Below are 27662 nucleotides of genomic sequence, written 5' to 3' on the forward strand. Positions count from 1 at the left end.
GATTCTTGAAAATATAACTTTATGACGCACCTACTACAGCTCGATTAAGAGTATTGTTTTGGATTCCGTTGGTCGTTGAATAATGTTTCTTTTTGGTTTCATTTATAAAAAATGTGTAATGCGTGTTTTTTATTTTAAAAAACAAGAAAACGATTTTTTCTTGTGAATTATAATACTATTTTTGAGACATTTATAAAGACTAATTATATTTAATTTTTAAATATTTATGGTCAAATTTGCTTAAGAAAACGTTCTGTATTTGTCTTAGTCTTTTGTTTTAAAGAATTTATACAGAAAATAACGAAAATCGAAAAATAATTCTTTAATAAACCAAGCCCATAAATTTTGTAAATTGTTAAACAATCCAATATTTTGCCGCTGAACTTTGGAATTTATATGTGACTGAGTTTCTATAAGAGCATGAATTAATCAGTGTTTAAATGCCACACTGAGGAATATTGAGGATGACTAGAATTACATCGTGACGCACCCTGTGTAATTCACTTTGTTTGTAATGAGTCATCTCTAGTAGGCAATAACAGTATGATTCCAAAAAACACCACCACTAATTTGAAGGGGTGAATTTAAGTGAATTACTTTGTCTTACAAACAGCTTCATATTCCATAATTTCCACAGTGCTGTTTTCTATATTTTATGCCCCTAAATACTGAATTTTGCACTTGGAAGTTGTAAAGTTTTAAAGAAAGATCCGTCTTAGATGAAACACTTTATTTAGTCTTAAAAACTAGTTAATAATTAGTAAAGAGCAAATAATATTAAAAAATATCTCCACTCGGGCACCTGGATAAAAATAACTTTGCAATAAAAAGCAACAAAACAGGCTTTATAGAATTTCTACCGGGTAACAATGTCCAAGATTTGGTGCAAAAAACTTATTGCCTTGGAATATTAGAGTAAGTCAGCTCAACTACAAATTAAGAGCCAATAGAATATACAGAGAGAAAAATGTATAAAAATGGAGAGATCTGGGCCTTTGGCATAAAACGTGGCCACTTTTATTCTTCATCCGCAACAACACTAATCTCATCCTTTTCCAGCAAATCATAAAATGCCCGGGTTTTTCTCTGTTCGTTCCAGTGATGCATCTTCCAGACACTGCCGGCAGCTAAACCAAGCACCATTCCGATACATATCTCCTTCACAACACTTGGTCCTTTCAAAGTAGCATGAGCAATCCTAGGACCAGCCATTTGCTTCACTGTCTTTAAAAGCTTGTCAATTTCTACAAATTACAAAACCCTGACATTTTAAATAGTTCAAATATAAAACTAGAATGCAGATGCAGTTCAAACTTTCCTAACGATCAGGCAGGCTGAGGGCAAGTGTACATACACATGGTGATTGGTGAGTAAAGGGAAGGTCAGGACAGACGGGGAAAAGGAAAGATACTTGAATTATTGTTTGGCAGTTTTCCTCTGAAATCATAAAAGGAAGAAGTTTATCATTCCCCATTGATCACCCCAATAATGAGGCATTAGGGGGTTGGGGTGAAGAAGTGAATCATATAAAAGTAAAATTGCTCAGTGAAAATAACATTTAGATTTCGCTTCAAGATCCAAATCAAATTGGAGAAACTAGGACCTATGTCTTGCTTTTGCTAATTATAACAAAAATGCTTTGCCTAATTGTCTTTGATTCATCAAAGGAATTCACGTAAGATTAGGCCATTAATCAAGAGCAAGCTGGGTGGAAAGAAAATTATATATCCTTTAGCTGGGATAAATCACACAAACTGAAAGCAGTATTGAATCATACAAACTAAGTAATGAAATGGAAGTTATAGCTATGCATCCTTAAAAGCAAGTTATATCCTAGTTTTATTTTATGACTTCTGCCTGCCTCACTCTATTTGATTTATTTGCATCACATGAAAAGAACCTAAAATTCTAATATGGTTGCCAATTTATCATCATCAGTTTTCACAAAACATATATATTGTAAATCAAAGAAATAAACGGAACGAACAATCCAAACAGCGAGTGAGGAAATTAAGAAATTGATTGAAAATCTGCCACTACAACAAGAATCGAAGATATAATACTTCTATCATATAGCGAAATTAGAGGATTCACCAGAGGTTGAGGCTGAGGATCTCTTCTTCGCAACAATTGGTCGATATTCAATGGTATTGGGCGTTAAGAGCAAGCAACAAATCATCAGTGTCAGCTTCAAGATCCCATGGCAATATGATTATGAATAGGTCCACACATATTTCCAGCTTATTCGATGTTGCAGCTAATAATTGACCTTTATCATTTCTAAAGATTGCACCAAAACCAATACTAGCTTCCTTCACATGTCTAATTTTAGACGCCAGCCTATATTTAGGAGATATTTATTTCAAGGTATCATACTCATTAGAAATGTTAAGAATAATTATTTTTTACTTTAATATTTTTAAAACTACCAATGACTTAATAAAACTAATAAACGAAAAAGTACATTGAATTGCTTCTGTATGTGAATTTATAACCCTTTCTAAATACTAGAATTTCGGATTCTGTTGTGCAGGTGACGTAAAATCCCATTAAGTTGTATTCAGCAAAATATAATCCTTTCCATGGGGATACCTTGTCGAATGTCGACCATGCAAGCTAATCTAACCAGACAACAGCTGCACATTAAGATTTCTCGATATATTCTGTCAAAAAAATATATTTCTCAACATAGACCATGATGCCTAGAGTATTTAATCTAAATATATATTTAAACTTAAATTAGAAAATTCTTATATCAGTTATTCACACGCTAGATGATTCTTTAGAAATATTTAATATTTAAACTGCAATCATGAAAAATAAAATCTAAAACATAGAAAATTAATTATTTTGATAGTACGGCCTGAACATGTTTTTGTTCCGAGTGCATCGCCGAAGAGTAATGATATTGGCTGCATGTGAATTACGAGTCTACTCTGGGTGACTAAAGAGGTTAGTCGCTTGGACTTTATTCCCATCTTAAAAAAAAAAAAATTAAAAAGGTGGTGGATGAGTCATGAGGGTTTAGTTAAAGAATAAAGTAAAATAATTTGAGAAAATGATGGATGTGGGTTAGTTAAAGAATAAATAACATATTCCCTGAAACTACAATTCAATTAGACACTATCATCAGCATGTGCGGGTTGATTAATAATGATTAGCTGAAGCTCCTGTTTCTTTTGGATAGAGTAATTTAAATTTTTTGTATTTCAATTCTTTAAACAAAGTAATTTAATTCCTATTAAATGTAAGTTTTATTTTAAGTATTATTTAAAATTCCTTCCTTTTAAGTATTAAATGAACTTTTTTATTGAGAATATTTAATATTTTTTATAGATTAATATTGACTCAAAACCACAATTTTGTGGGCTACATTTATTTAATAAACTTCTCCTTTATATAATTTTATTGTTTCTTATAAATTTTAATCGATAAAAAAATAATTGAATAAATGATACTGTGTTCAAATATGTGTTTTTAATGTTATAAAAAAGTGTTCTTAATACTTTTTTTCATTTTACCTTTTTTGTAATTTTTTAATCATGTTTTAGTTTGATATATCTAAATAAATTATTTTCATATATGATATTATAAATGCACCTAAAAATTAGTTTTCTCTCTCAATATTCTCCATTCAAACACACCATAAAAATCATATTAAATATGAATTTTATTTGATTAATAATGTTAAAAAATTTATATTCATAATCCATGTCTATTAAATTCTTAAGTTAAATCCTTAAAAACTATGAATGCTTAAAAGAACATTACATTGTTTATTAAACTCTTTGTTTATATTCCTCTAAAAAAAAACTCCTAGTTTATATCACGAGTATTTTTCATTTTTAGTCTTTTTTAATAATACATGCCTTTAAATTTACTAAAAGAATAAATTTAATTTCACAATTTTTTGTAACTATTTTTTAAAAAATAAAATGTATATATACTTTTAAAATTTATTATTTTGTTTTAAACTAAATTATACTTAAAAGTTAAAATACTTATATGATATATCTCAAGAATGGAAAATCACTTCTAGAGTCTAGACAAATTATACACTAGATAAGGACGTAGGTACGTAGCTACTCAGTCCCTACAAATATATATATATATATATATATATATATATATATATATATATATATATATATATATATATATATATTTATTTATTATCATTTTTTTTTCTTTTTAGTTATGACATAAACTAAGGAATATTTTTTGCCCCATCATCACCATTCACCAGTTGAGCACCGTCAACTGATGGACAGTACTTACCAGGAAATATGAGATTTATTTTCAATCCACTCTATTCCGCGTCGTCTCACATTGCTTTTGGCTTTAACTTCTTTATTTCTACATTAATTAATTATTCTCTTGCAAATTCCATTAATCAAATGATGCATGAACTATGATACTACCCATCTTCTTCTAACTGCCCACCATTGACTTGTTTTGAAGCACATTTCTCATCAATGGAGAGACAGAGAAGTTTCTCCTTCAAACCCACTAGGCTTTTGGTCTTCTCTTTCACTATTTTTTCCTCCATCCTCTTCCTCTCTACCTTCACCACCTGGCTCACCAATTACACACCTTCAATTCACCAACAGATTCATCTTTACTTCAACACTTCTACTTCTTCTTCTTCTGTCGGTGACGGTGAAAGTGACAGTGTGGCTCTTCCACCTTTAACTGTTCATTCCTTGACCAAAAACTTAACTGTAAATGTCGTGAAAGTTCCAACTTTGATCGATAACCGTCTTGCTAGGACCCAGAAAAGCCTCTCTGGATCCAAATCTGAACCTGTACGACACCATGTCGGTGCCTCAAATGTTAATTTCACGTCAATGGAAGAGTATGGAACTTCACCTGAGAGGGTACCCAGCAAGGAAGAGAAGAAGGTAGTAGCAGGTGATTTAGTTGGGAAAACTCAAGTTCCTATTTTGAAGAAGATTGAGCAGAAGAAGAGAGTTGAAGGGTGTGATTTAACAAAAGGGTATTGGGTTTTTGATGAAAGCTATCCCCTTTATTCCAAAGTTTCTTGTCCTTTCATCGATGAAGGTTTTGATTGTGAGGGAAATGGAAGATTGAATAGAAGCTACACTAAGTGGAGATGGCAGCCCAAAGGGTGTGACCTTCCAAGGTACTCTCAATTTCAATCTTTTTGAACTTTTTTTTTCCGGCTTTATTTTTCTACTGATGCAGTATTTAGGAAGAAAATGATTTTTTTTGGGTTCTGTGTATTTTTTTTGGCAAAGGTTCAATGCAACAAAAATGCTGGAGTTGATAAGGGGGAAAAGACTTGTTTTTGTGGGTGATTCGATTAATAGAAACCAATGGGAATCAATGTTGTGCATGTTATTGGGTGCTATTAAAGATCCAACGAGAGTGTATGAGTCCCGTGGAAGGAAAATCACGAAAGAGAAGGGAAATTATAGTTTCAGGTTTCTGGTAATTCTGCAGAACCTTACTTGGATTTTGTAAGTGTATATATGGCTGGTCCTGGGGTATTAGATTTTTCATATCTGCATTTTGAATCTTTCAGGATTATCAATGTACTGTTGAATACTATGTTAGTCATTTCTTAGTTCATGAAAGCAAGGCAAGAATAGGGCAGAAACGAAGATCGACATTGCGAATTGATGCCATTGATCACGGTTCATCGAGATGGAGGGGAGCTGATATTGTGGTTTTCAACACTGCACATTGGTGGTCACATTCCAAAACACAAGCCGGGTTAGCACTTCTCTTTATATTTTTGACTTTTTAGTAGGCCTTGATACCTTTTGATGATGTGTGCATCGTTACATGCTTGCATTTTATACTTTCAGTCTTTTCATCTCTAAAGCAGGGCATTCCAGTGTGTGTAATTATGTTAAAGAAAGGATCGAACCCCACACGATTCCTAATCACTAAAATCGAAAGTCTTGAACTTTAATATAGCCTAAAATGTCTCATTGAAAAAGAATGGTGGTGTTCCATTCAGGTAATGGATGGACCAGAATTCTCCGCATTCATAATCCAATAGTCAAAATTTTTTGCCCTTATAAATACACTTTTAATGTATGAAAAAATAATTAATGATAGAGATTCTTGTTACATTCTCTGTTTGACTGAGAGTGCAGAGAATCCAATTCCAGTAATGAATTTTTTGCGCAAATTTATGCATTTACACAGTCACCAAATCAAAACCCATGCATGAAGATCAAATAGCTCAGATTCTAATACATGCATTAAGTCCGATTTGCTGAAATGAAATCTGAGGCATCTGATATTTATCTAGTGGTTCTAATTTGTTGACTGCATAAATGCTTAAAAAAATTGGCTGCAGGGAGGGTGTGCGCTATTCAATGGGCTGAAAATTTTGGCTTTTGCAGTAACATCCTAATTTAAAAAATGACCCATCATAGCTTAATCATTAAATCTGTCACTCATATTTCTAGTTTTCTTTTCAGTACTGTATTCGACAAACCTTTGATTGTATAACAGGATTTATTACTACCAAGAAAGAGGTCTAGTTCATCCCCAGCTAAATGTTTCTACAGCTTTCAGAAAAGCTTTGAAGACTTGGGCTTCATGGGTGGACAAACACATTAATCATAGAAAAACCCACGTTTTCTTTCGAAGTTCAGCACCATCACATTTCAGGTTTGCTTCTGATATCCACTCATTCTACAATAGCTCTTGTATTTTCCCAAATCTAAGATGATCAGAGTAGCTGATTAGTGAACTTGATCCTTTGCATCAGGGGTGGCGATTGGAATTCCGGAGGGCATTGTACAGAAGCCACCCTTCCTCTTAATAAAACCTTAAGCACTACTTATCCAGAGAAGAATATAATCGCAGAGGAGGTAATAAAGCAAATGAGAACTCCTGTGACATTGTTGAATATAACTAGTTTGTCAGCATATAGGATCGATGGTCACCCGTCAATTTATGGGAGAAAAACACGGTCGTCTAGGATTCAAGATTGTAGCCATTGGTGCCTTCCGGGGGTTCCAGATACATGGAATGAATTGTTATATTTTCATTTACAGAGTAGATGAGAGCGACCTGTTCAATCTCTCTTGTTCCCTTCATTTTTTCTGTAATCTGTATATACTAAGCAAAGTCAGCATTTCAACTATTTTGTCATAACATTTTGAAAATCTTTCAAGATTTCCTACCAACAATTTCAAAACTTAGTTTTCCTTATAACTTAGAAATCTCTGGATTCTAAATGCTCCACTTTTGGGGAGATTTGAAACTTACCCCTTGATCTCTACACGTTGAAATCCTTTATGGAATTGTGATAATGATTGGATTATTATATCGATTGCATAGGTCATGCTTGTTGGAGGAGATAAACGAGTTGGCATATTCCTTCATTAGTAATCAAATGAAATAAGGAATTTGAAATCATGTGTTTCGTTCGATGAAGGAATAACTCCTTATTTCATTCGATGTCCAATGACGCCAATGTACGCAAGACTGAAACAACAAGACTTGACCTTTAGCCTCCGTTTCGATTACCTTTATCAGTTGAAAATGTATCATCCAGCACATATTATTCGAAGGGTCATTTTTATTCACTTCAAATTCTCGTTGGACTATTGATAAAAACTCTTTTTACATTAGAATACCCTTTAAGATCAAAATTGAAAACTTGTAGAATGTGTTTGGATAGAGAATTTGGATATAGAATTTGAATTTTTGAAATTTAGAATTTATTGTTTGGATGTTTTTTTTATGAAGAATTTAAAATTTTAAAATTTTAAAACAAAATTTTAAACAACTAAAAATCTGGAATTTTATTTTCTTGAGAAATTGAAATTCTCTTCTTACATTCTTACTCAAAACAACGACGTCTGAACTCTTAAAATATCAATCTGGTGTGAGCATAGAGGGAACACGTATAACTAGTATACAAATCATAACTTCTCTTTTTTTTTCATTCATTTTTTTCATCCTCATAATTTTAATTTTTTTATCTAAACACAAAATTTTGAAAATAAAAGAATTTTAATTGAAGTATTTGAAATTTTTAGAATTTTAAATTTTTCCATCCAAACACGCTCTAAGAGAAATTAAAGTGATATAAAGCTCAAGCTCGATGTTCTCTTTACGCGATTCTCATTTTGGGCCTTATTTGTCCCTGGGCTCTTCTTAAAATGAATCAAGGACTTCCTTAGAAGCATCAACACCATTTTTTCCACCTTGGGTCTTCGATACAAAATCTTGATTGAGAACTTAGTTGGTATGCTTGATTGGATGGGCTATATCAAGCCTTAGATCTCTCGTCATTGATGCATGGGGTATTAGTAGAGTAACGAAGACCTTACTGTTGACATATTGGCTTGGAGTTAGTCAAACTTTCAACCTTGGAATTAGCTAAGCCTGTAGAATTGAACGAGGGTTGTTGTGTTGAGCTTAAGCATTACTCTTCGTATCATATAACCTATTCTTTAATGGTTCACATTAGGAAATTGAAATTACGCATTCCTTTTTATATTTTGATTAATGATATTAATAAAAATTTCTAAAATTAGCATTAAGTAAATAGAAAGTTATATATGCCTAAGACAACGACATTTGATATTAGTAGCCTAATGACAATTTCTCCTAACTATTTCCGATAGAATGTCAAATATCCATTTCTAGAGAAAAGATACTAGACCTTGGTTCCCTTGCTAGATTTCATTAATCAGACAGATGTTTCTTTGCCATGCCTTGAGAAACATTTAATTCATGTGCCTTAGAAGCCTTTTCTTTTGGTGGAAGAGCCCATGGTGGTGTGCATTTTTCATGATAGTAATAATGATAGAAAAGTTCATCACCGGCTTTAATGTTTTCCTTGGCAAATATGCCAACCCGATGATCTCCTCCAACCAACATCACCTACGCAACCAATACAATAAAACAATTGTTATGATAATCTCATAATGGAGTTCAATGTGTGGAAACCAAAGGGTAAGTTTCATATCTCTAAAAAATTGGAGTATCTTGACTGACCTTTGCATAACAGTTGGGTTCTAATGAGTGGTTTGCAAATTTTAACTTATTCCCAAAGCGACGCGCATCAATAACCCACTATGAAAAGTCATATAGTAAGTTGAGGGCAGATAGGCATGAAAACCTTAAAATCGTTGTTTTCATATCACGATATATTATACTTTCCAAGAAAAAGATGACAGGAGGTAAATTCAAGAAAGTTAACAAAAATAATAATAAAACAATTAGTAGTTTTGCAAATTTGTCCAACGAGGAATATGTAAACTCTATCATCAACAATGCATTTCCTCAATTTCTCAATATCATATGGACATTCCATGTCATTTGGCTTATGATTCAGTCACTTTATTAGCAACTTGATGTAAATCGGATCAATCCAGTTCTCACCAATGTTAAGAAAATTAAATTTTTAAGCTTTTAGGGACTTGAATTCTAGTCCTTTGCAATGTTAAAAACATTGGAGCCATCAAACCAACCCATACATTTGGTTATATTAATGAAAATTTTAATTTATATATAAAAATTGAACTATAAAATTCAAAATGTTTAATAAATATTGATTCATGTGGTTCATTCAGTGTCCTAGTTCTCAGACTAGTCAATAACTTGCTTGATTTTGAAAACACTAGTTAAGATTAAGCTAAACTATAATGAATGGGAGACCAAAGACGTCAACTCAAGGCTCCTCAAGTCATATATTTCAAATGATAATTATATGTTTCAAAGTCAACTATACAACCAATAAGACAATTCATATCTTTATTCTAATTCATTAATTTCTAACAAAATAAGGAAACATATATAAATCAAGGGAAAATATTATCTATATGCTGGAGACATTAACTAATAGCTACTAGGTTTTACATCTTATATAATTTGAACGTGTAAATTGTCAGAATGCTCTCAAGTGCTTGAGAAAAGTGCAAGAACATGTACAAGTTAAGAGAATATGAAGTTGATAGATACACTTGCCTGATCATTGATGTTAAAAAGATATGAATTGTTTATATGATCATATAGTTTTCCACGTTTCTCTGCTTCTTTGTGGGTAATTAGTTCACCCGTATACTCTCCCAAACAAATATTTTTTATAATTGGGTTCTGAAATCCATCATCAAATAGTGAGGAAAAAAAACACACCATCGCATAATTTTAAAATAAGTACAAACATCTCAACCTTTGCGAAAGCTCCCCATCCTGCAACATTTGACTTTGACAAAAGAATCTAACATGTATAAACAAAATAATGTGAGATACTCATGTATTCATGATTTTATATCAATGAATGAAATACAAAATAATTTAAAGAGCAAAAGAATTAGGGTGCTTATGATGAAACAATGGGTGGAGGGTGATGCAAGAACATGTGGAATTGGGTGAGAGATTGAATAAGATGGTGAAAACATCTCCAAATGTTTTATATTTTTTTGGTTTTTAAAACATCTATTTTGGAAACAAAATTAAAAACTTCATAGATTTTGGATAAGAAATTGATTGTTAAATAATGTGAAATTGTTATAAAACATTTTTCAAAATAAATAAAAAATGAAAAAAGAATCAAATAAGTAGTTACTAACCCTCTCTTTTTTTCCTAGAAGAAGATTCATATTTTCACATTGACCATCTTCATGTCGAGGTGGCTCCCCTGATGAACCATCAGGGCAACTGTATAAAAAATGTCACATTTAAAATTGTGAAGGATGCAACCTAGTTCCATTCACTTAAAGCTGTCATGGTTAATACATCTATAATGCTTTTAGTTGATATTATTTAAACAAGTCAACATTCTCTAAAACCAAGATACAACTTACATAAATCGACAACAAACCAATATTTTTTGGAGAATTGTATATTTTCTTCTAAAAAGTAGGCAAGATATACAAATATTGCATCGTGTCCTTGCATTAACATATGCAACTCAATTATTAGGACCATAAACTTTGCCTTAGTTATGACTTTCTTAGTGATGTGAAGTAAAATATAAGAAATATATATATATAAAGAAAGAAACATAAAATCAAGTTCAACAAAGGCATATAAAAAATGATGGCATTACCTAACCCAACAATTTTGACAAACATCTGGGTCACATTCACGGTTTGATGCAAAGCATAGGCATAGTTCGCTTCTACATTGACCCTTAACACAATAGCATCCTTTGAACCGACTATCACATAGCTTTGAACACCTAAAGGTAAAATAAGAAAAAACTAATTTATCACTTGAATCTTTAAGTTGAATACCAGAAAAAGATTATTAGCAGAGTGATTTGAATAGCCCAATACATGGACTTGAGAAATATGAAATATCCTGCAACTTTTGTGTCTACTTCATCACTGGAAAAGCTTTAGAGGCACATTATTAAATGAAAATTCACATACCCACAATATTTTTCACAGTAAGTTCCCTTACGAAGACAAGAACATTCTTGTGTGCATATTCCCTGACACCCACAAGGAGTATATTGCTTATTGCAATTGTCTTTCCCATAACCAACTCTTTTCCATCTAGGTGAGAGGGCAATAGATTTTTGAGAAAAACTAAACTTCCTAGTTTTTAACTTTTTTCGTGGCGATGATCTTGATGGAATTTCTTGGTCCTGACAAAATAACCCATATCCAAAATTAGTTTGATGCTTTATTTAAATGACATATCATTTTATATTTTAAAATTATATTCGAGTGCTAGAAGTTTAACATTTAGAATTATGTTTTTCCTTTAATTGATTTTAAAAAAACTCATTAAAACAAGTACAATACAACAATCTTAGCCACCAAGATCTAAGAGTACCTAGGTTATACATATAGTATAAAATCTAAAAAGCCCTGAATCAATGATAATGATGATTTAAATATTATCAAAAGTTGAAGTTGATATTAAATATGCTAATGGAGCAAGACATTTCATAATGTATTAATGTTCCATACTTAAACTTGTTTCTTCAACAAAATTTCACCATAACTTATGTTATGTGTACAATACTTAATTTTCCATCATCATCAAACCACTCCTCCCACCCCATCTAAAAAATCCATCAATACAATAAAATAAAACACAAAGAAGATAAGGAAATGGATGCTAGAAATTCTCACTATGCAATCTTCATTAATCTTATCATTTCTGTTAGTGATTGAACTTGGTATGGATTCATGAGGCATTGATTCTCCACTAGCAAGCATGTACCTAGCTACTTCTAAGCAAGTCTTAAATCCAGGAAGCAAGTTGTGGGCTATAAGGCAACTGCAAAGCATGAGTAGAATTATATAAGCAAAAACTTGAAAAATGTCACAACTTAGAAAATTAACTAAAAATGGTTTTCAAACAACATTTTAAAAGTTCCTCTATTATAACAACAAAAGGGAGTAAATAGCTCAAGAATGCATTCAAACCTTAATAAAAAAATATTTACTACTTCTTAAAGAAAAAAATACATTAGTATAGCTTAATTCTTGCACAATAAAAGAAAAACATTGAGTTTACAAGCTCCTTCAAATTTACTGTGTCATTCCATTTTCATAACTACTCTCTAGTTCTAGCAAAGATTAACTGCAATTAAAGCTAACAAAATAAAAGAAAGATTTAGAGGAATTATGGACAAGTTCCCTAAGGTCATGTAAGTTGAAGCTATATTTAATGCCACCATTTCTGAGCACAACACAAAATTTTCAAAGAAAAATAGTAACAAAATAAATACATAATGTGGTCCAAGAGTTTTTTAGTGTAAGAAACTTATACCTATTTTTTCCAAACAATTCTACTCCCTTCAAATATAAATCTTTCTCTAGATGTTTCCAATCTGAGTTATTTGTCATCTCATTGGCTTGCACTTTCGTTGAATTGGACAGTTGGATATCTTTTTGTCCTTCCACAACTCCCTTGTCCCGCTCACCGTGGCCGAAGCTACCAGAAACTATTAATTTCTTTGAAGTATGTTCAACAAGACTTTTTAGAGATTCATGACATCCTTCTATTGGATTGATTCTTTTATCCTAAAAACACCCATGATACTAGGAATTGTTAATTTTTTTATTGCATATGAAACTCGTAGACAGTAAAAATGTTTCAAATAAAATACCTGCATGGAAAAAGATATTTTTTTGAAATTGAAAACAAGTAAAAACTCTATATTCTTCCTTGACACCAACATGAAAAATATAAAAATCACTTAAAATATCAAATAAAGAAAAAGAAGAATACCAAGAGGTAGCATTGGTCACTACATGGTTGCCTATCACCTTCATGTTCTGACCACACTTGTTGCTTTTCACTCTATGAAGTAAATCATCAAATTGACTTATTGGCAAAGTTATGAAAACATATTAAGTTGAAAAGAATATACAGAACTATTCCTTACATGATACATTACAGGTTGAGAAGTGGCATGCATAGGACAATCAAAGATCTGCTTGAGAAAATTATAAAAGCACAAATAAACCCAAAATACTTAATATCATAATATACATTTTGGGCTTGTGGCAATGATAAAAATGTTAAAAGGATAGTTTTTAGCATGTACCAGACACTGACGACAAAAAAGGTTATCAAAAGATTCTAAAGTAGCACTCAAGCTTTTCTCCAAACATATTTCAAGGTGACACTTGCATCCTTTACAATGACAATCTTCAGAATGATTGTCTAGACTCCCCATATGCTTTTCCTTGAGTTTTTCATACCTTTCCTACATATTTTGATGAAGAAAACACTTGCTCAAAATATCCTTGGTGCTACTTATTTTTATCATAATTAATTAGGATTAATAACCATCAAGAATATATTCATGTTCATAAGTTATCCTAGATTACCTGAATTTGTGAATCAGTAGTTTTAACAAACTCTTTAACGATAATCAATACCTCTTCAGTAGACTCATATTCCTCAAGTGTCATCCTAATATATTCAAGAGTTAGGATAGTAATTTTAGAATTGGAAAGCTTTAAACATTTTAATAAAGAAGAAAATTGAGGCTTAATGAGTTTAAAATAGGTATTAAATTTAAACATCTTGTGTGATGATGACAAAGGTTTTATAGCTTAAGCAAGGAAAACCATTGGAAGTCCAACAAGACTTCTATCTCAACAAACAAATATGTGAGTTAAGGGTTTATATATGACTAACATCAAAATTGCTATCAAGATCTCTAACTCTAGTTGTAACATCATTTTTCTTCACAAACAAATAAAACTTCTATAAACATAATGTACAACATATCAATTTCAATTTACCGCAAAATTAGGTCTTCAGCCTCAGTAAAGTCATGTTTGTCATTTTTAAGATTTACCATCTCTTCCTCACTATCACTGCATATCATTATTTCACCACCAATTTTGTCGTAGTAAATCTGTCTTTTTCCTATGACAGATTGATCTTTAGCCATTCTTATATTTCTGTTTGACACAAAAGATTTGAAAATTCAGAAAATACATAAACATAATCTCTATATGGATTTATCAATGATATTTTACATAGGAAGTTTCTATTTGAAAAGAAAATACAAGAAGTGTGTATTTTTCACTTTGGTGATAATTGCATTACACATGCAAGACATTTGGATGAAAAAAGTATTTTGAAATTGAACGTTAAACACACCTGGTCAGATACACCCAAGTTGTATATGGTGGTAATTTTTCAAGGTATGGAATCCTAATTTCATTTGCAAGTGCAATATCCAATTTGTTGATGCAATCTTTCCCTACCAAACCTTTAGGGAAACCATTATGCTTGCAAATTGGCTTGTTAATTCTTGAGGAAAGCATATTGACCTTTTCCTTATTTTGCAAAGTCCCCCTCCTTGAAATTATCGAGTTGACCTTTGAAAACAAAGGCTTAAGATTTTCCGAATGCCTTTGAACTTTCTCCTGTGGAAACAGAACTAATATTAAGTGCAAACTACAAACCATTCTCAACCTTGCATTTTGCAATTGAAGGAAACAAATTCAAATAAGCCATGATAAAATTAGCCACCAAAACACTAATAGAGTAAAAGAAAAATTTGCAAGCAAGAATACATTAAGAGTTCATTATGGAATCCTAATTATTGATTTGTAACATTTTTTTTAACTTTTGGTATTTTTAGCTCCCCATGGAAAAATCAAGAATAACTAGCACAATAAATCCACAAAATCAATTTTACATTGCAGATGATAAGAGGAACAATGAGGCTTTCCAAGAATCAAGTGACCCAATTGTGAACTTAGGATGTATTTATTATCTTTTTTGCTTTCTTGTTTTAAAACTCCTTTCTAAAACAAATTCACACAACTAAAAAAAAGTATTAACTTTCTAATTTGTGAGGAGGCTGCATTCAAGTGCTCTATTCAAATATCTAGGGAACAAACTTTTAGAATATAAATTCTCAAGAGAAAAACAATTTCAATTATGCCAGCAAACAAATTTTAGAGATTAGTTTTTTTTTTTACAAAAATAAACACGGTCTTACTTTAATTGATTTCTCTCGCTTCGCATGGACTTGATTTGTCAACTGTTTAATCTTGGTCTTCAAGGTTCTTCTAGCAGCATCTTTTGTCGCCTCTCCATGTTGTTTCTATCAATATCATCATACAATTAGGCTATGCATATTTATTCTAAAATAAAATAAATAAAAAACTATTGGATACATTTCAAAGAAACGGAATGAGAGAAAAAATAGAGAACAAAACAAAACATCTACATGGAAAGAGATGAAGAAAGCAAGTGAGCAAGAGCGAGAAAAGAGAAACAAACTTGATGTTTGGATGCAGAGTTGGTGGTTTTGTTCACCATGGTTGCACACACAATTCGATCCAAGGAGAATGAGATGTGTTGAGTGACGGAAGAAAGATGAAACGTATGAATTGAACTTATAAAATATATAAGAATAACGCTCTTTATTGAACTAACTTTCCAGGTAATTTATGTGTTGTTTAATGCGGGCGTTACTAATCCCTCATTTTTATGTATTATGTGTTATGTGGGGATCACCACTCTTATCCCAAACATTTCTTAACTCTTAAGATTACTAAGAATTTCATACGGTGAGGAAACACATTTTTATTAGTTAAAAATTCTTTTAAAATATAAAATTATGAGTAGAGATTATTAAATAAGGAGTGATGTTTAGATAATTTTGTGATGTTCAAAATATTTTTACTAAGAATAAAAGTATTAGCAAATGTATTAGGAAGAGTCTTGCTAGTATTTTTTAAATACTTTTAAGACTTAAAATGTGTCCTTTTGAAACATGCTTATCCCTAATATTTTTTCTCGATACTTTATTAGGAATTTTAAGTAAATAAATCTCACTAAGTTTTAGTATATTAATTTATTATCTTCATCATCAAATTTTTATCTGAAATAAATTTTCTCAAAATTAAATAATTATCAAAATAAAAAAATAAATTTATTTCATTTCTAACATTTCCTTTGATTTGCCTCAAAAGAAAAGCAAGACAAGAAAATTACATTATCAATAAAATAATAATTTATATATAGAAATATATATTTAAGCATTGAATTTATATATATATATATATATATATATATATATATATATATATATATATATATATATATATATCAAAGTCATATATTTATTATTTTTTATAAGTATTTTTATAGTCAATAAACTTTTAAATAAGAGATTAAGTTACTTTTACTCTTTAAAAGAGTTACTTTTGAGTCTAACTTTTCATTTTCTTTTTAATTGAACAATGAAAGGTGAGATACTTGCTTAAAGAGCACAAATCTTGCCACTTATGTCAACCAACTTTGGTGGATGATAACTCTCTTAAAATATTAAATGTCATTTTTGATCCATTATGTTCTAGTGCTTTTTCATTTTGATAAACTAAGTTTTAAAGTTTCGTTTTGGTCCTTTATACTTTGAAAATTTTCTTTTTGCTCATTTTTGTTGTGGAAAGTTTTACTTCAATACATTAGGTTGTAATATTTCATTTTGATCCTTTATGTTTTTGAAAGTTTAATTTTAGTCTTTTCTTATGATTTTGGTTAGTGTGTCATGAACATTAAATTTTAAAATAATTAGTTTAAAATAGTAACAACTAAAAATCATTACTATCTTTTTAAAATACATTCAACCACCTACTTCTATAACCTCCCTTGTCTTCTCATGCAAACCCCATATCCACCACAAAATAAACACTACAACCACCCTCCACTCAAATTTGCAACCTCTCTGGCACTACAACCATTATCAACAAAAAACTATGAACTACAACCTCCATCCACCAAAAACACCATGGCGCCACCTTATAGTCACACTGCGACTTAGCACCAACATAAATTAAAAATATTGTGTCCTGACAATTATGAGAAGTTTTGTTTCAGTTTTTACTTTTTAGCCACCATTATTTAAAAATTAGCGGAACAATTTTTGTCCCCTAAGAAAATTAACAGAATACTAAAGCTTGTTAACAGTAATAAGAAAAAATGACCTAGATGAAACTTGTGAACTCATAAAGGATCAAAATGAAATTTAAAAAAACATAAAGAATCGAAATGAAAATTTTAAAACTTAATATATCTGAATGAAACTTTCAAAAATACAAAAAACTAAAATAATTTTTTTAAAATTTAATATAGTAAAATAAAACAATACTAAAACATAATGAAACACAAGTGACATTTAACCTTTTTAAAATTGCTCTTGAAATAATTTGATATTTCTCATCTTTTGGTATATATATTATATTACTAACTTCGTCCCAAAATAAGTGTTATATTTGAAAAAAAGTTGTCCCAAAATAAGTGGTGCATTTAACTTTTTAATGTATCATTAATAGCTTTTTTCCATCAATACTTTTAATAAATGTTATTTTAATTTTTTAATCTAATATTAATATTATTTTCTCATTTATTTAACAAGATTAATTTTGTAAAACTATAATTATCTTTCATATATTTATTCAATTTTATTAGTATATGTAAAATAACCCAAAACAACATTTATTTCAAAATAGACAAAATATATCATATTGTATTAGATTATACTATGAACGCACAAAGGTATTGAATAACGCAATAATTACTTTTGACTTTTTCTTGACAGAAAATACTTTTGACTCAATAATATAATACATGCATTAGATGTATTAAAGTTAAGAAATAATATAAATTAGATGTATTAAAAAATATTTAATGCTATTATTAATTTTTTATGATATTTAATGCTATTATTAAATTTGGTTATATTATTTAATGATGTTATTAAATTATATTAGGTGCATTAAATAAATAGATTATAATAATATATAAAGTAAAAAAATATTTTATATATTTATATAAATATTATATTAATAGAATTCTTTACTATATAATATTTGTATTCAAGACTATATATATATATCACTTACTTTTGGATTAACTCTTTTAGTGTTATTTTTTATTTTCAATATTCATTTTCTTGAAATTAATGGTTATAATAAATAATTAATTTTAATCATTACATTTCAAAAAAATCAATAATTAAAATAAAGAGTAATTTTTTTAAAATTACTTTAAGAGTAACTTGATCCAGAAGTGTTAATATTGACTCTAATTTGTGTGCATGAGCATTTAACATAAAAAAATTGAACTAAAAAATGATTGAATCTTTTGTTTTTCAAAATTTAATTTAAAAATATTATCGTACCTTATTATTTAAATTTAAAAAATAAAATTTTTATTTTCCTCTCTTATCTTTAATTTATAAGAATTGTCAATATATTCCTACCTCTTTTTTAGTTTAAATATTTTAACAACCTATGTTTTGACCAAAAATCCAATTGCTCTCTTTGTATTAATATCTTCATATAAGGGACATAACAAGAAATTGACATTTACTTCTATATAAAATTATATAAAGAAATAAGTTATCGAAAAGTCTAAAATGAATCTCTTATATTATTGACACACATAAATAAGGGTAAAATGAACATTTTGACATCCTCTTATGTTATTGACGGTTGGGTTTTGCGATGTAGAGTGTTCCTTCTCTCTCTCCCGCTCACAAGGACAACCAGCCCCAACAATAACAGTTAGATTAGATTAAAATTATTTGACGGTTAGATTAGATTAGAAATAATTTTAAAAAAACTTTATAACTATATAAGATTTATTTTACCAACTGTTAATACTTAACAAGTAATTTTGACTTTAAATCTTAGATATTTATTTTATGTGTAAAAAATAATTACGAACATGATAAATATTTAACTTTATTTAATATTTGGTACACACCAAATAACAAATTAGATTATAATGGGATATAATATTAATTTTATTTAAATGAAAAAGTATCTATATTTATATAGTCTATATAAAATTATATAAAGGAATAGTCTAATAAAATTAGATTCTTATCCTCACTTGATTGATTGACACAATGACACGTATTATTTTTTTTGTCTTTTTTTCAGTATTTTTACTATAATAATATTTATAGACATTTATGGGTGACTCATATGTTTTACTGTACCACTGACTTATGCTTTTTTAGGGTGCATAAGTATCATGTTATTTTATTATTAAATTTTTTTTTGAGTAAAGGAGCACAGCTGTCCTCTGATATTGATTGGCAAAATGGGAATTTTAAAAAATTTGTATCATCTTTCCTTTATTGACCCTTGTTTCTCTCTGTCTCAACGGGAGCCAAGTACGGACTAGTTTTAATAAATTGATTCTCTTGTGTCTCTCACGTTTCTCTCTCCTTCTCGCCATTCTCCATCAGCGCCACGACACGACACCGCCCTCCCCTTCACTATTGCCCGCAGCCTCCATGGTTGTCGCAGCTTCCATGGTTATTCCAATGAAAAATATAACAAGGAGATATGTAAATCCGCGAAGGTGGAAGAGAAATTTAACTCGGTTAATAAATTATGATTACAAATACTGAAAGATGGAATTTGGCTAGACATGTCAAGAAAATCGTATCCGTGACTACATGCTCGATCTGTCCCGATCTTAACGGGAAATACCTATCTAAGTTGATTGGTTCGAATTTTTCTGATAATAAAAAATCGGCTATATGAAATTTTGTTCTGATCCCGAATCGTCCCATCACTTAAAATTTTTAAAATTTTTATATAATTTAATCAAAAACATAATTTTTTTATTACTAATTTATTTTATTTTAAATTTTTTACATAATTTAATATTTTTTTTAACTATTTTTATAGACACACTTTATAATAAATTTATTGATATATAAATAGTTAAAAATAAATGTTTAACAATCAATTTATTCTTTTTAAAATCAAATTTTTAATATTTTTTTTATAATTTCTTTTAATTTGAACCGTGTATGTGGGATGTCTGATGCCCTGAGGGTACGGGATAAAATAATAAACTTAAATCCATTCGTGTATGAGTATAAGATATGCTAGAGTCAAGATAAGAGATTTAGAAGACAATACAGGTAATCACGTGAAGCAGACCCATTGGCATGTCTAGATTTGACAAACTAAAACATGATAGGGACTAGTGACAAGATAAAAATTGAAATGGTGAAAAATTTATTGTTATGTCCCTTAAATGAAGTAAAGAAAATAATTCAGTTTTAATCCACATTAAAGTATTTTATAATATTAAATTAATTTTTTAAACAGCATAAAATAATACAAATTTAACTTGAAAAAAATGTATATTTACTTCTTATATATATATTTTTTCAAACATCATTAAAGTATGTTTATACTTTCGTTTCCATGAATTTAGTTCATAAATATTTAAAAATATGTTAACTTAGTCTTTTTTTTTTTATAAAGAATTTATCATAATTTTGCAAGTTAGAAAATACTAAATTCACGTATTTTTTAAGTTTGAAAACCAAATCAATTAATATGAAACTATAAGGATCCTTAAACACATTTGAGTGAAACATATTTAAGGAAAATATAGGAATAAAAAATATTTCTTTCTTTTAATTTATTTGTAGAAATATATGTTTAGGTATTGCATTCTTTAATGTTTACTTTTTATTTAATATGTGTGTGTCAAAATCCATACATTTATTAAATTAATTAAATATTTTATAGTCAATATATAATATTTAAACATGTATATAATACTACATTTATAGTACTAAATGTTACATTTAATATTTGTTCTCAAGTCTAGTTTACTAAAGGATATAGAAATTAATTATATAAAAATGTGTCACATAATTAATATTTAATTTAGCTTATTATTTATTCCTCTCAAATGAAAAATGAATTTAATAATGTTGCATTTAAATTTTGCTTTTATTATATGTTCACTAGCTATTACATGTAAAAACTGTGTAACAAAATTTTCAATCCTAAGAACCTCATTTTTTTTAGACAACCTAAGAACCTCATTACACCCTGCGTTAGCCTCCTTATTGATGAATTTCATAAATTCTTCTTCTTATTATCATCTTTACTTAGTCTAGTTTTTGTTTTTTTTTTTTGTTTTTTTTACGATGTCTAGTTTTAGTTACCACTCAAATCCTTCATCTTTTGGCCTAGTGTTAGGATTTGGAATAATATATATGAAGTCCTAAGTTCAAAATCTCAACAATTATATATAAAAAAATCTTCATTTTTTTTGTACTATTGGATATAATTTCATAAAAACAGTAATTTTTACTGTTCATTATAAATGGTAAGAATTTAAATAAATAAAAATTACAGAAATAAAAATGGTAAGAATTTAAATAAATAAAAATTACAGAAATAAAAATAAAAAAATATTAAATTTCAGGAACGATAAATGTATTTAAGAAAAAGAAAAAGAAAACTATAACCCAAACGAGTTAATTCTGTTAAAAAGACTTCCTAGTGGTACGGTTTGGATAATTTGCACAAGATCCTAAAAAAAAAACACATGTAAGCGATTAAAGGAAATAAGAAGGGAACTTAGCATTGTATTAATGAATGAATATCTCTACCCAGTATCTCTAAATAACTTTATGCTTGTTTGAACACTTCCCAGTTTCCAGCCAGTGAAAGTACGTTCATTGTCCATTTGAAAGAAGCAACACACTTTTATCTTTTAATCTAAAAATCTAAAAGTACATTTCAAAGGGTAAGTAACACAAATTTGTCAAAGAAACCTCCAAGCTGAGATTGAATGCATTGGGGTCCCCTTCCATCCAACTACAAGACCCTTGCCATTTTTTTCTATAGTGCAGAATTTCCCAAAAGCAAACCCTTTGGCAACCAAGTGAGCATGGTACAGAGATGACTCACTAAACCCGGTTTCCACCATTCTATACCTTGCAAAGAACCTTCTCCAAACATCTATCTTCACATTTCTGACAGTCCTTTCCCTTCCTTCCATTGCAACAATGTCTCTTATCCCTTCAGATAATACTGCTTCTATTGTCATTTTGCACTCAATCTCATGTTTTATGCATGTTTCAAGGCAATCAAAATATGCTGAGTAGAAGAACAATGCTTCAATGAAACGGTTCACCAAGGAGGGTGAGTTATGGTTTGCTTCTACTTCAAGGACTATCATTATAACTGGTTTGATATTTCTTATAATCCTCATCAAGTTCTCCATGCAATCAGGCCTTGATACCATGCTCCTTAGAAAATATGGAGAGTAAACAGCCACAGCTTCATCCTCTCCAATTTCGAAATGATCTTTCCTTATTTCGGCAATGTCGGCCACAAAAACTGCATTATATGAAAAGGGTAAGTTCAAGGATTCAGCAAAACTAGTTAAACTTTTGCCAGTCTCTTCTATCTTGATTTTCAATGAGTTAAGTCCAATGGCAGTTATCTTCAAAAGTTGCACTATGCAATCCCGGCGTTCAGACAGTGCTTGCATCAAAGCTGTGCATTGCACACCACTTCTTATTTCAAGATCTATAAGATGGATTTTGGTCTCAGATGCTACATGTTCCACTATAGCTTGTACCCCAGCGAATTGCATTACTTGATTGAAAGGAATTTTTAGATGGCATTTAATGGAAATGTTAGTGTCCATCTTCTGAATTAACTCCCTTTCTTCATTTTTCCCTGATCCCTTAACTGTCATCCTTCCTGTTTCTTTGTATATTCTCTCTCGAAGTGCTCGAGCGAAATGAAAGATAACTCTTTGAACAGGGCTTGCACTGCCAGATGAACTCCATTCACAATGGAGAAGTAACCCGTTTGCACGTTCAAATTGTTGGCAACCTACCCTCTCGGCTGCAGCAAGGAGAAATTGAGCAAGTTCTATGTCTCTGTTTTCCTCCTCAGAGAAACCAACTAGATCTAACCCGTATGGATGCATAGGGATGTAAAAACTATCATTCCAATGTGCAGAATATTGGAGATACCTGTTGAGAAGCATCGCAAAGCCCTAAGATCATAAGAGAGGTATTGAGAAATATCATATTGGACAAGATATATAGTTCCTTAAAGTGTTATTTATGTTGTTTGTAAATAAGAATTGAAACTTCACCCTTGTAACATATGCTGATATTTAATACAAACTTTTATTATATAGATTATTGGGGTGAAACTCTAATTCTGATGAGAGAAAAATATCAAAAACACCTCAAGAATTGCATCTAAATTTTATCCTATTAAAAATGTGCTATTGATTGAAAATGAGAATATGATACAATTAGGCTATATGTGCCTAATACACTAATGGAGAATAACAACTGTAAACTATCCAAATATAACTCTAAATATTCCTAATCAATTCAACTAGTATATGTAACAATACCTTGCTCCAGCCACTCTTATTATTTCTTCAGTTGACATCTTCTGGCGATCAAAGGAAGTTTCAATATTGCTTAAGGTGCTTATGTTTTGCTCGCTTAGCCTCTTGAACCTGCTTCCGTAATTTCTCAGGAGCTCTAAGGATGCTAATGATGGTGTTGGTGGCACCTGCTTATTGTATTCAACTAGTTCTGAATTTACCCTAACATGTTTCATTAGTCCTGTGGTTTCCTGAAATAGTTGTGTTGGTTGCATTTGCATATCAGGGTTAAAGTTAACCTCTTCTAACATGAAGTTATCAATTTTGGGTTCTTGTAGCTGTTTCTGATCTTGATCATTGAACAATTTGGCTCCTTTTCCATCCTCAGTAGGAAGAGGATCAATCTCTCCCAGAAATTCCATTCCAGAGAATCTCTCTTTCCCTTGGAACACATCCTCTTGTGTAGAACCATAACCCACCTGGACTCCTTTGAAATTTAAATCTGTGGAAGAAAATTGGTCAATTTCCATTTCAGATTACAACAGAAATCAAGAAAGGTTTCAGCAGTTTATACTAAAGACAGCGTGCTTATCTAGATAAACATCGAGGTGAGTGTATTCATAATCATTTTTCAAGGTGGGAAATGAATATTTTAATTTTTAACGTATAAATGATTGAAGAAAAAACTTAACATCACGAAATTTATGAAAGTGATTGGAACGTGTAACTTTGATGGTGATGTCCTCGATGTTTTTCATTGCAGTCGTCAGCCAGCAATTATAAAAGACCTGATATATTTTGATCAAATAAAAACGTTGCCATAACAATTACAGATTAGTATTTAATTATCAATAATAATTTTTCTCGTCGTGGAAACAATGGTATAGATCCGACGAAACCACGAAGTAACATCTGGAGTGTTATATCTGAAAGTTTCCATAGGAAGTTCAGCCAAGGTTGATTAGATGGTCCAAGAAAATGAAGGAGGGATTTAAATAAAATGAGAAATATGCTTTTTCCATGAAAACAAGGGAGTCCAACAACAGTGTAACACCAAAGTGATTTTATCACTAAATTATATCTTAATCCTTCAATAAATTTTATCAATATAATATATTTATAATTTTAAATTGGAGTATAAAAGAATAAATGGTGAGATTGTCATACCCCACATGATCACTTTTTTTTTCACTTAAAAAGATATATTCACCTAATTAGTTCAGGCTGAAATAGGATTGAGATCAAAATCTCCTAAAACAACTAAACACTAAACACTACACTTAATCAAGTTAAGTTTTTCATCCTCATATTATTTTTATGAGAATCCGGGGGACTCTCCTTCGCACTTTGTTCGTGAAACTACGGCATAAAAACTGTAATTAGCTGCAGACCAACAAGCAATGTTAGAAAACAAGCCATTCTCAACCTTGCATTGGGATTTTTGTTTTTTTTTTTATAAAAAAGAAGACCCATGGATTTCAGCCAACAAACCAATTGCGGTGGACTGCTGCTTGGGACCTCGTTATCGTTTCAAGTTTCAACCTTTTCGCAAACATTGGGCTACGGATCAGCTACTAGGGTTTTTTTTTTCCTTCTTTTTATTCAAACAATGGGCCACATTCGCCCTAGATTTAAATGAACAAGGGCCGGTTTGTTTTTCTTAAAGTATTTTTATTAATTTTTTAAAGAAAAATTATAACATTATACTATATCACTAAATCGCCTTTTTTTAAAAAACTTAAAACAAAGTGAAATCATTCGAGTATCATTTTAAGTTGAAGTAGTTACTTGATTTTTGGGGAGAGCGGAGTCATAAGAAAATAGAAATTGCTTCGACAGTAGTGCTGCTTTATAGAAGTTTTTGCGATTAGAGAAGCCTTCGGGAAAATATGGCGTGTCAACCACAATGCTATTGCTGACATAAATTAGTGTGTGTTGGGATTGGTGGTGAAAAAATTGATTTCAAATGCTTTTATGAGAAATATTAGAACTTTGTTCCTTTAAATGCATTTTTTTATTATTTAAAGTTTATTTAAAAATTAAAAAAATAGGTTATGCTTTTTATTTAATAAATTTTACTCATAATTTAAAATAAATTTTAACTAATACTATTAGAGTGTATGTTAAAATGGAAATTATTTCATCATTTAGAATGAGATGATTCCGACAGATTCTTATATAGTTATACATGAAGATACAATCATTTATCTTATTGAAAAATGTTTCTTGAACAATTTTAAATTGTCTACAAATTAAAAGAAAAATAAAGAAAAAAATGATTGATGATATAATATGATAAAAAGAGAGAAAAAGAAAAAAAAAATATTGATTAAATATTTAAGATTTTGAATTGTCAAAATATAATCACTTTGTTATACGATGTGATGTACTGCTAACAATAGTTGGAGATCGCTAAACAAGTAATAGAATTAGACCTTATCATCAATCTCTGAATGTTCCAGCAAAGAGGTAACCCCTGTTGCCCTTGGTCTTCTATAGAGACAAATCGTAACCATCCACACAAGACCCCTTACAACCCTTACCATCCCAATTGTGACAGTAAGATAATAGAGCCACCACCCAACAAAATCACTCACTCTCACATCTATCAATTGCTCTTTCTTGGCCTCAACCATAACCACCAAACTCTCCACATCCTCCCTCAACCTCCACCACCACAATGCACCTAAGCTCGCCGCCTCCACCACCCTCTCCACCCATTTCTCTTCTCTCCCGACCACGCCGAACACCGTGTCGTCCACCACGGGCCTCACCACCACCCTTGCCCAAACATGCATCGTCTCATGCAACCCCAAGAGGAAAACCACTCTGCTTAACAAGCTTCTTCTCTCAACGCCAAAACCCATCGACTCATCATTAGAGTCATAGAGCCCCGCCTCAATACTCCCCTCTATGCCCAACCCAACGCAAACTTGGAACGTGCAAAGAACAATCCACGCTGTGAATATACGAGGTTGAAGAAAAGTGCTTGATGATGATAATGAGTCGCTCAAAATGATGATTTTCCCCGTTAAGCCGTGGACTAGGGAAGCCATGCTGATAATGGACAAGAGGACGTAGAGGATGAGAGGGTTGATGTGAAGGGCGAGAGTTAAAACGTAGGGAAAGTGTTGTGGTGAATGGTACCAAGTGAGGGTTTGGAGATAGTATTGTGCATCGGAGAATTTGGCTAGGAGAAGAAACGAGAGGGGTAAGAGAAGGGTGAGGAGAGTGAAGGTGAAGAGGTGGAAGATCTCTTTGGCTTTTTGCTGCAAATTATTACCCATGGCAACCATGAGTCAGTGGAATTAAACACAAACACCCTCTTTATTTCACAAGCTACGTAGGGGAATTAAGTTCAATATTATTGAGGTGTGTCTATCTATCTCTAGTCTCTATATACGTGACTTAGCAACTAGTTTCTAGATCTGGAAAAGGAATTGAAGGTGGTTGCCACGTCCGTTGTTTGTTCAGTTGACATCTATATAAATATGAAAATTCATCATTCTCCATATATAAATAGATAGATAGAAACGAATCTATAAACTTCATTCTTCTTTTTATTATATCTAAATGTTCTTGCAACTTGTATCCACTATAAATATGTTTCAAATTAGAAATATGCATGTCATCTATATATATTTTCAGGATTATAAACTACAGGAAAATATATTTTTGACAACGTGACCTTACGATACTTACCTAGTTTGAGGGACAAAAAGAATCAGCCAATTGGAAATCTAGAGGACGCCAATTTGGAACTTCAGTTCCGTGGTTCCCACCTTTCAATTATATAAGATTATTGATCCAAAATCCACATCCATAGTTCATCTTTTGTGTGTTTTAAATATTAGAATTTTTTCAATATAAAATAACGGAAGATGGATCGTTATTTCACGTTTATTTTTTATACGCATTTTGTAGTTAGTGAGAGAAAGATAAGTGACAAAGTGAAGCCTCCATTATCATAACCATAAGGAGAAAATAATGTCATGCATTTAGCATTTCCGAAGAAAGTAGTGGAGTGTTTATTAAGA

The 27662-nt window shown here is 30.6% G+C and overlaps 5 protein-coding genes across 10 annotated transcripts; 1 reads left to right on the forward strand and 4 right to left on the reverse strand.

Moving 5' to 3' along the window:
* Window positions 1–817: 817 nt before the first annotated feature.
* Window positions 818–2408, reverse strand: LOC100804495 (cytochrome c oxidase subunit 5C). 5 transcript variants are annotated; one of them, XM_041014179.1, is made up of 3 exons: window positions 2095–2370; window positions 1355–1437; window positions 818–1261 (listed from the first exon to the last, which is right to left on the reverse strand). In XM_041014179.1, exon 3 carries the CDS (start codon window positions 1210–1212, stop codon window positions 1018–1020), a length of 195 nt encoding a protein of 64 aa, XP_040870113.1. In that variant the 5' UTR covers window positions 1213–1261; window positions 1355–1437; window positions 2095–2370; the 3' UTR covers window positions 818–1017. The 5 variants fall into 5 exon arrangements, with proteins under 5 accessions (XP_040870113.1, XP_006577165.1, XP_006577163.1 ...); XM_006577102.4 differs by having other exon boundaries at window positions 818–1244; window positions 2095–2366; XM_006577100.4 differs by lacking the exon at window positions 1355–1437 and having other exon boundaries at window positions 818–1220; window positions 2095–2408.
* A 1820-nt stretch (window positions 2409–4228) lies between these two features.
* LOC100790898 (protein trichome birefringence-like 6) lies at window positions 4229–7180 on the forward strand. The gene is made up of 5 exons (XM_003520703.5): window positions 4229–5143; window positions 5259–5451; window positions 5546–5736; window positions 6490–6648; window positions 6749–7180. The coding sequence occupies exons 1-5, from the start codon at window positions 4476–4478 to the stop codon at window positions 7044–7046; spliced, it is 1509 nt and encodes a 502-aa protein (XP_003520751.1). The 5' UTR covers window positions 4229–4475; the 3' UTR covers window positions 7047–7180.
* A 1306-nt stretch (window positions 7181–8486) lies between these two features.
* LOC100791431 (histone-lysine N-methyltransferase EZA1) lies at window positions 8487–15801 on the reverse strand. The gene is made up of 16 exons (XM_014774263.3): window positions 15712–15801; window positions 15428–15532; window positions 14578–14846; window positions 14214–14375; window positions 13794–13878; window positions 13508–13669; window positions 13346–13393; window positions 13189–13260; window positions 12727–12980; window positions 12084–12231; window positions 11373–11590; window positions 11048–11179; window positions 10569–10656; window positions 10169–10216; window positions 8992–10092; window positions 8487–8877 (listed from the first exon to the last, which is right to left on the reverse strand). Exons 1-15 carry the CDS (start codon window positions 15748–15750, stop codon window positions 9931–9933), a joined length of 1992 nt encoding a protein of 663 aa, XP_014629749.2. The 5' UTR covers window positions 15751–15801; the 3' UTR covers window positions 8487–8877; window positions 8992–9930.
* Window positions 15802–21478: 5677 nt separating this feature from the next.
* On the reverse strand, window positions 21479–26192 carry LOC100791952 (DELLA protein RGL1). 2 transcript variants are annotated; one of them, XM_014773959.3, is made up of 3 exons: window positions 26061–26192; window positions 23650–24127; window positions 21479–23254 (listed from the first exon to the last, which is right to left on the reverse strand). In XM_014773959.3, exons 2-3 carry the CDS (start codon window positions 24045–24047, stop codon window positions 22030–22032), a joined length of 1623 nt encoding a protein of 540 aa, XP_014629445.1. In that variant the 5' UTR covers window positions 24048–24127; window positions 26061–26192; the 3' UTR covers window positions 21479–22029. The 2 variants fall into 2 exon arrangements, with proteins under 2 accessions (XP_014629445.1, XP_003520753.3); XM_003520705.5 differs by lacking the exon at window positions 26061–26192 and having other exon boundaries at window positions 23650–24373.
* On the reverse strand, window positions 25801–27215 carry LOC102659655 (uncharacterized). The gene has a single exon (XM_006577104.4). The coding sequence runs from the start codon at window positions 26919–26921 to the stop codon at window positions 26055–26057; it is 867 nt and encodes a 288-aa protein (XP_006577167.1). The 5' UTR covers window positions 26922–27215; the 3' UTR covers window positions 25801–26054.
* Between the last annotated feature and the right edge of the window lie 447 nt (window positions 27216–27662).

Source organism: Glycine max, chromosome 3 (assembly GCF_000004515.6).
Source record: "Glycine max cultivar Williams 82 chromosome 3, Glycine_max_v4.0, whole genome shotgun sequence".
Classification (NCBI taxonomy): Eukaryota; Viridiplantae; Streptophyta; class Magnoliopsida; order Fabales; family Fabaceae; genus Glycine; species Glycine max.

What these genes read in the sequence shown, in the direction of transcription:
- LOC100804495 (XM_003521547.5), bottom strand. Translation starts at nt 2,179, where the DNA reads ATGATTTGTTGCTTGCTCTTAACGCCCAATACCATTGAATATCGACCA. An exon ending in ATCCTCAGCCTCAACCTCTG is followed by an intron (nt 1,245 to 2,094) that starts GTGAATCCTCTA and finishes TGTAATTTGTAG; the next exon opens with AAATTGACAAGCTTTTAAAG.
- LOC102659655 (XM_006577104.4), bottom strand. Translation starts at nt 26,921, where the DNA reads ATGGTTGCCATGGGTAATAATTTGCAGCAAAAAGCCAAAGAGATCTTC.
- LOC100790898 (XM_003520703.5), top strand. Translation starts at nt 4,476, where the DNA reads ATGGAGAGACAGAGAAGTTTCTCCTTCAAACCCACTAGGCTTTTGGTC. An exon ending in AAAGGGTGTGACCTTCCAAG is followed by an intron (nt 5,144 to 5,258) that starts GTACTCTCAATT and finishes TTTTTGGCAAAG; the next exon opens with GTTCAATGCAACAAAAATGC. An exon ending in ATTATAGTTTCAGGTTTCTG is followed by an intron (nt 5,452 to 5,545) that starts GTAATTCTGCAG and finishes TGAATCTTTCAG; the next exon opens with GATTATCAATGTACTGTTGA.
- LOC100791431 (XM_014774263.3), bottom strand. Translation starts at nt 15,750, where the DNA reads ATGGTGAACAAAACCACCAACTCTGCATCCAAACATCAA. An exon ending in CTCAACCTGTAATGTATCAT is followed by an intron (nt 13,261 to 13,345) that starts GTAAGGAATAGT and finishes TTTACTTCATAG; the next exon opens with AGTGAAAAGCAACAAGTGTG. An exon ending in TTCTAGGAAAAAAAGAGAGG is followed by an intron (nt 10,217 to 10,568) that starts GTTAGTAACTAC and finishes TATACATGTTAG; the next exon opens with ATTCTTTTGTCAAAGTCAAA.
- LOC100791952 (XM_003520705.5), bottom strand. Translation starts at nt 24,155, where the DNA reads ATGGAAATTGACCAATTTTCTTCCACAGATTTAAATTTCAAAGGAGTC. An exon ending in ATAAGAGTGGCTGGAGCAAG is followed by an intron (nt 23,255 to 23,649) that starts GTATTGTTACAT and finishes GCTTCTCAACAG; the next exon opens with GTATCTCCAATATTCTGCAC.